At 35.4% G+C, this 7192-nt stretch overlaps 1 protein-coding gene across 1 annotated transcript; it reads left to right on the plus strand.

Moving 5' to 3' along the window:
• The first annotated feature begins 315 nt into the window (after positions 1-315).
• Positions 316-6283, plus strand: ARF1 (auxin response factor 1). Its single transcript, NM_001247942.2, has 15 exons — positions 316-579; positions 1159-1303; positions 1780-1898; positions 2073-2168; positions 2263-2319; positions 2427-2579; positions 2684-2768; positions 2856-2946; positions 3046-3210; positions 3661-3780; positions 3909-3984; positions 4418-4583; positions 4663-5120; positions 5251-5441; positions 5662-6283. The coding sequence occupies exons 2-15, from the start codon at positions 1258-1260 to the stop codon at positions 5801-5803; spliced, it is 1965 nt and encodes a 654-aa protein (NP_001234871.2). The 5' UTR covers positions 316-579; positions 1159-1257; the 3' UTR covers positions 5804-6283.
• The last annotated feature ends 909 nt before the right edge of the window (positions 6284-7192 follow it).

A 7192-nucleotide genomic window follows, 5' to 3' on the forward strand; every position in this document is an offset into this window, starting at 1 on the left:
AATGTTTATACCAATTAGTTAAATTTATTATTACTATTCAATAAAATAAAGTTGTTCATTTATTGTGGATTTTATTTATTTATTTTTTCCTAATTAAATTAGTCTTTATTTTTGATTTTTTATAATTATTTTTGAATTTATATTGTGTAATCTCCAAGTCCAATGCGTATTTTGGCTGTTCAAAGTCTACTTGCTTGACAGTTGACACCATTGCTCCACACAGTCCAACATATAAACCCAAAAAGAAAAAGAAAAAATTTAGAAATAAAGAAAAAAATGTGTATACATATAGAGATACATGAATATTTGTAGAGAGAGAAACAAAAGGAGTACTGTCGGCTTCAACCAGGCAAACACCATCACCATTTTCTCTCTCTTTACTCTCTCTTTCTCAAGAACACAAAAACCCTAATTTCATCTCTTTACTTGTTCAGCTAATCGGTCAATTTAATCTTCGACCTTGCTGCTTTGAAAGAGTTTAGTTAGTTTTTTCGATTCTCTGCTGTTTTTGTACATAGAAATGAACGTTATATACGTTGATTATGATGAGATATAGCGAAATCCGGGTGAATACTTAAGGTAATCTTTTTGGTTTGTTTTTGAATTCTGATTTTGTTCCTTTTTTTTGTTTGATTTTTTCTTCTAGTTTTATATAGAAATAATCGCTGCTTTTATATATGGAAAGTTGTGAATTTCCATATGGTTGGTGGTTTATCGATGGATATATAAATTTTAGCTGACGGAGTTTGGGTTAGATCTACGAGTTGTGTTTAAGTGTTTCGATCTGTAATCGGTTTCCATGTTTTTGAGTGCAAATTGTTTGATTTTTTTTTCATCTTTTCCTCTTTTGATGTGTGTTTTCATCTGTGTTGAACTTTAAAATCTCCATTTTGGGATCTAATTAAGGCTTTAAGTTATGCCTCTGTATTTTTCAATTTGGTTGCTCTCGCCTTTTACTGTAAAAGGGGCTCTAGCAGGCGTTTGTGCCCAATTTTTTAAGTTATGCAGATTATTTGAGAGGGGGTGATAAATTTTGTGCTTCTGTTGAGATTTGTTGAAAGAAGAGCAAGAACAGTTAGAGATTTTGAGTCTTTAAAGTTCACATCTGCATTTGTTCACTATTACTTGGTGTATTCTGATTCTTGTGGGTTTTGTCAGTTGGATCTAGTTAATTTTGCCGGGAATTCATTGAGAGGTATACTCTTCTGAAGACGCAGATAATCACTTAAGAGTTGGTGACTTCAAATTGATTTTCTTATGGCACACGTTGCTGCAAATCATTTCGGTGGTGGGACACATCCAGGTTTGAGTAATTTCTTCTTTCAATTCCATACTTTTATGTTTATAGTCTATAATAAACTAGTAGTTCATGCTTAATTATAGATATTATGTTCATGTAGTATGATGTACCTGTAGGCTGTAAATGCTCTCTTTTTCCTATTATTTGCTTTTGATTTGAGCTTTTACAATGTTGGTTCTCCTTATTCCTATTTATCTTACTCATCTACCATGAACCAATTATATGCAAGTTCTGTTGAATTAGTCCTCACTCCGGCTTTCTTTCAAGTTCTTCATTTGGTTATTTTACTTAGTCATGTATTTATAATATGCACATAACACTGTCCTATGTGTGTCTCCCTTAATACATTGACATCCATTGCTCTTGTATATCATTTGTATGGTAGTAGCCAATTCTCGTGCGTCTGCTCTGCCTAGCCCGATAATTGTCATTGTGTTACTCGTTAAAGTGAAAAATATAATTGTTTGATCTTTCTGTAGGGGCATCTGCAAATAATGCATTATACAAGGAACTTTGGCATGCCTGTGCTGGACCTCTCGTAACAGTTCCCCGTGAAGGGGAAAGAGTTTATTATTTCCCTCAGGGTCACATGGAACAGGTATCTTTTAATTTACATTTTTCTTCCCTCCTCTTTTATCTTTTCAGGTCTTATGTGCACTTCTTAATCATCTCGTGTAAACGTGGAAGATATATAAAACCTCAATCATAGTGTGATGTGTCATACTCTCTTTCTCTCTCATTATGATTCGTAATGATTGCGATCTCTTTCCAGCTTGAAGCGTCGACACACCAGGGAGTAGACCAACACCTTCCTTCCTTCAATTTGCCAGCTAAAATTTTATGCAAAGTGATGAATGTTCAACTTCGTGTAAGTGCCATATTTTTTATAAAAAAATAATATTATTTTTAATTCCCCCTTCATGTGGTTGAATTATGGTTATAACTACCATTTTTAATTTTAGGCTGAGTCAGAGACAGATGAGGTGTATGCACAGATAACTCTGCTTCCTGAACCAGATGTGAGTGCCACCTTTTAAATCTTTGAGGTTTTGATCATATGACACTTCCAAGACATACATTTTTTCAATAACATCCTGCATTTTCCTTTTGTCTTCTATGGTTTTAGCAAGGCGAGATCACAAGCCCTGATCCCCCTCTCCCTGAACCTGAAAAGTGCACTGTCCATTCGTTTTGCAAAACTCTTACTGCATCTGATACTAGCACCCATGGTGGGTTTTCTGTTCTCCGAAGGCATGCAGATGAATGTTTGCCTCCACTGGTAAGCTTGTATTTCAGAATTATGCCTTGTCTTGGCTTCACCCTTCTGAACTCCTCTACCCCTATCCATTAATTCATCTCATTAATTTTTGCTACATATTTCAGGATATGTCACAGCAACCACCATGGCAGGAATTGGTCGCCAGTGATCTACATGGCAATGAATGGCACTTTCGCCACATTTTTCGAGGTTATTTATGTAATTTTTTTCCGTGGTTTTGTCATTACGTATAATCTTCTGTTTAGTTCTCAAAATAAATTTTGACTTCACGATCAGGTCAACCTAGGCGACACTTGCTAACAACTGGGTGGAGTGTTTTTGTCAGTGCAAAGAAGTTGGTTGCTGGTGATGCTTTCATATTTCTCAGGCAAGTTTATGAGTAACATATCCAGCCATATTTTACTGGAAGTGTATATTTATAAAAATTCTCTTTCATAACCCTTCCATCATTTCTTTATCTCTGCAGGGGAGACAGTGGGGAGCTTCGAGTTGGTGTTAGGAGACTCATGAGACAGTTAAATAATATGCCATCTTCTGTGATTTCAAGTCACAGCATGCATCTGGGTGTTCTTGCAACTGCATCTCATGCCATCATGACTGGGACCCTCTTCTCTGTGTTCTATAAGCCTAGGTAGTTACTTTTTCCCTTTCCAACATGGGAATTTATCTCCACTTTATAGGATGAAGCTTCCTATCTTTGTATGTCAATATTGTTGGGTTCTGTTCTAACAATGGTAATGATACTCTGATTTCATTGAGAGTTGGCAACAACAAAAATTACGTGTAGTAATTAATCGTACAGTGAGCACTAAGTTTCTCTAGTTCTATACAAGCTCTGTGGTATAGGAAATTTGAATTTTTTGTTTTGCAGCTTCCTTACTATTAGCTAGCACTACTAGTGATTAATTTTTAAGATTTTAAGGGACTGTAGTAACATTATCCAGTTTTTCTGTTTCTGTGTGCATGTTCTGATACTTTGTTCTTATTGTCTTGCCAATCTTTTGAATATTTTCTTGCTTCTGAATCTAGATTCTTACACTTGCCATGTGGATTTAACTGTACTAAAACTGCTGATTTCCAGGACTAGTCAGTCAGAATTCATTGTCAGTGTGAACAAATATCTTGAAGCACGAAATCACAAGCTCTCTGTTGGGATGAGGTTTAAAATGAGATTTGAGGGTGAGGAAGTTCCAGAAAGAAGGTAAATCTTCAGAATATAATAACTTTCAGGTCTTAGAGATCTGTATTACATTCAGCTCAAATTATTTAAAAGAGGACTATAAAGGGCTAAAACTCAATTAACCCTTGGCTACTTTGTCTGTTTTATAGGTTTAGTGGAACAATTGTTGGTGTTGGTGATAACCCGTCATCTAGATGGCCTGATTCTGAATGGAGATCTTTGAAGGTACATTTTGTTTTTTAATTTGTACAAGTGGCCATTTAAGCTTGCTGTTAATGATCATCTTAGCCCTCTCTATGATCTTGTTTTTGTTGTTGGTTGCTGTTTAAAGGTTGTGAAATTTACTGCTCTCAGCCCACTTTGTTTTGTACTGCTGCCTGTTAAATAACATTTTACATTTTTGTTCATGTGCCCTAGATAGAAAGTAGAGCAACCTGTCTAGTTTTTAAGTATTTGGTGCTCTTAATGTGATGTCATTGTGTTCTGCGGCATCTACTTAGAGATTACTGTAATGTGGTTTATTAGGGATTGTAGAATTTTGCAAATAAAGCTGTCATCTTTTGCTATAACCTTGTTTTTTTACTTTTTCCATTTTCTTTGCCACATTATCTTGTTGACAATAGCTAATAAACTGTTGTTGTGCATTTGATTTGTTCAGGTACACTGGGATGAACCATCATCAATTTTGCGTCCAGATAGGGTTTCTCCATGGGATATGGAACCACTTGTCGCAGCAACACCTACAAACACCCAGCCTCCTCAAAGAAATAAGCGTGCTCGACCATCAGTTTTACCGTCGCCAGTGCAAGAACTTCCTGCTTTAGGTCTGGAATATTTCTCCTGTGCTGTATGATCATTACTTCTAATGTACACACATTCTCATTTGCAACTCCCATTTTGTAGGAATGTGGAAGTCTCCTGTAGATTCTCCTTCATCATTCTCATACTGTGATCCATCTCGTGGGCGAGATCTCTATCCTTCACCCAAACTTTCTTCTGCTGCAAAGGGCCTGGGTTATGGTGAGAATGGTTCCATGCCTCTTTCTACCAAAACAATGTACTGGTCAAGTCAATCAGAGACATGTACCGAGTCTGTTGCACCTGCTAGTGAAAAGAGACCAGCTAATGGATGTAGGTTATTTGGTATTGAGTTGCTGGATTGCCCAACCATAGATGAATCCTCATCGGTTGCTATGCCAAGTGCTGTAGTGGAGGATCAGCCAGTTCCATCTTTAAATGTTGATTCTGACCGAAACTCAGAACCATCAAATCCAATTCCTTCAGTAAGCTGTGAACCTGAAAAGTCATCTCTGAGGTCTACCCACGAGTCTCAAAGCAAACAAATCCGGAGTTGCACTAAGGTACACCTAACCTTTAGTCTATTTTTTGTTCTGTTCGGAATTCTCTCTTTCACAAGTAAATGATTGTGGTGCCCTTGTTTTGCCAAATTGGAGTTCATTGTTTGATTGAGCTTCTTTGTATTCTCCTTAGGTGCATATGCAAGGGAAGGCAGTTGGGAGGGCAGTTGATCTCACAAGATTAGATAGTTATGAAGATCTGCTTAAGAAATTGGAGGTGATGTTCGAGATTGAAGGTGAACTTCGTGGATCAACCAAGAAATGGCAGGTAGTCTACACAGATGACGAGGATGACATGATGATGGTTGGAGACGACCCATGGCAGTAAGTCTGACAACCTTAGTTATGTTTTCATTGTTCTACTTTGCGTTACATTTTGTGCTTAAACATTCAACATTCCTTGCATCATATAGATAGGTTCTGAGTAATGTGGATCACTAATCAGCATCATCAGTTGTCTTTTCTATTTAATCCACAAAGATTTTACTTTTACTTCCGAGATGTATTTCCTACTGACTTTTGGTGTAACGGAAATGTGGTACAGTGAATTCTGCAGCATGGTTAGAAAAATTTACGTCTATACAGCTGAGGAAGCGAAAAAACTTTCCCCAAAGATCAAACTTCCTGTTGTGGACGTGAAACCAGTTTCAGATGGTGCAACTGTTGGCAACAATGAAAAAGCATAGGAAGGTGGGTCCATAATGTGTAGAGGAGTGGGGAAAGAATGGATCTGACATGAGTCAATAGTTTTGGTTTTTTTGGGGAAATATAAGTGATGATGCAAATTAGAGCCCATACTGGTATGGGTGGTCAGTTATGGATGGCTGGCAAGACAAAAAAAGATCGGCTTTTGATTTTTAATGTATTTTCTGAGGAGAGAGTGATGCCATAGAACAGATAGGATTCTCCATCTTAGTATTATCTTATTGTAGTTGTGATTTCGTCAACAAAAGGAGAATCTTATGATGCTTTGCTTGTTTGGACCTCAGAAAAAAGTTTGTCTGCACCCTTCTCTAATGGGAGATGTGGAGAGATACTTTCTGTTGCATTTCTTTTTTTTGTTTGTTTAAATATAAAGTCATGTTATGACAAAGATGGCTTATGTGTATATATATATATATATATTATATAAAAAAAATTAGCCTTTGCAATTACATTATCATTTGTAATTTAGGCATCTTTTTCATGATTTATGCAGATAGTATTTATTCATGATTGATCACATTTTCTTTTTCACATCTCTTCTACTTTACATAAACGCGGTTTTAGATATTTAGTAAAAGGTAGTATTTGAAAGGATTATGGTCAAATGTTCTTTTATTTTTTTCGATTAGTAAATAAGACACATACGCAGTTATTGATTTTGGTTCTTTCTTTCAACTTATGTATTATTTGTTACGTTACTATAAAAACCAGTCAATCTTACATGAAATTGATTTTTCTTTGAACTTGCAACGCACTCTACGATCGTGCTGAAATAATGGCGATTTGACTTGTATCAGATCTTAATTTACGTGACACTTTTGTTTTATGTCTATAAAATTTATTTTGACATCTCACATTTCAAAAGTCTTTGTATCAAGTCACACTATTTTAGTATTAAATATATGGGTTTGTTGTAACTGAACATTGACTAATTCGTAATAAGATATCGTTTACCACATGGTAGATAAAAACAAGAGAGTGATGAAAATGACATATAATTTGAGGAAAAAAAAAGTATTAAAGAAGAATAATATTATAGGAAATATTGAGAGTATTACAAGTCACATCTCACCAACCCTGCAACTCCCAAAAATAAGTAAACAAGGAAGACTAGATGTCGGCCCCGGTTTGTGCACTTCACTAATAAACCAATCAATCATTCATATTCATCACACAAATACAAATGATTATTCATACAAAAAAGAAAAACTTCTTTTTTCTTATAAAAGTAATGAATGAAAAATAAAATAAATGGAGGAAGAAGAAATTTAGACAAAATACTATTCTAAAAGGAATTATATGCCATTAAGATTCTTCTGATAAAGTCAAAGTTTTTTTTTTTTATAGTTTCCGCGTCAATTTATTGTCAT

Source organism: Solanum lycopersicum, chromosome 1 (genome assembly GCF_036512215.1).
Source record: "Solanum lycopersicum chromosome 1, SLM_r2.1".
In the NCBI taxonomy this organism is placed as follows: Eukaryota; Viridiplantae; Streptophyta; class Magnoliopsida; order Solanales; family Solanaceae; genus Solanum; species Solanum lycopersicum.

Bases quoted from the DNA above. Each gene is read 5' to 3' on its own strand.
- ARF1 (NM_001247942.2), top strand. From the start codon at position 1,258: ATGGCACACGTTGCTGCAAATCATTTCGGTGGTGGGACACATCCAG. The intron at 2,169-2,262 runs GTAAGTGCCATA...TTTTAATTTTAG, and splicing joins TGATGAATGTTCAACTTCGT to GCTGAGTCAGAGACAGATGA. The intron at 5,442-5,661 runs GTAAGTCTGACA...AATGTGGTACAG, and splicing joins GTTGGAGACGACCCATGGCA to TGAATTCTGCAGCATGGTTA.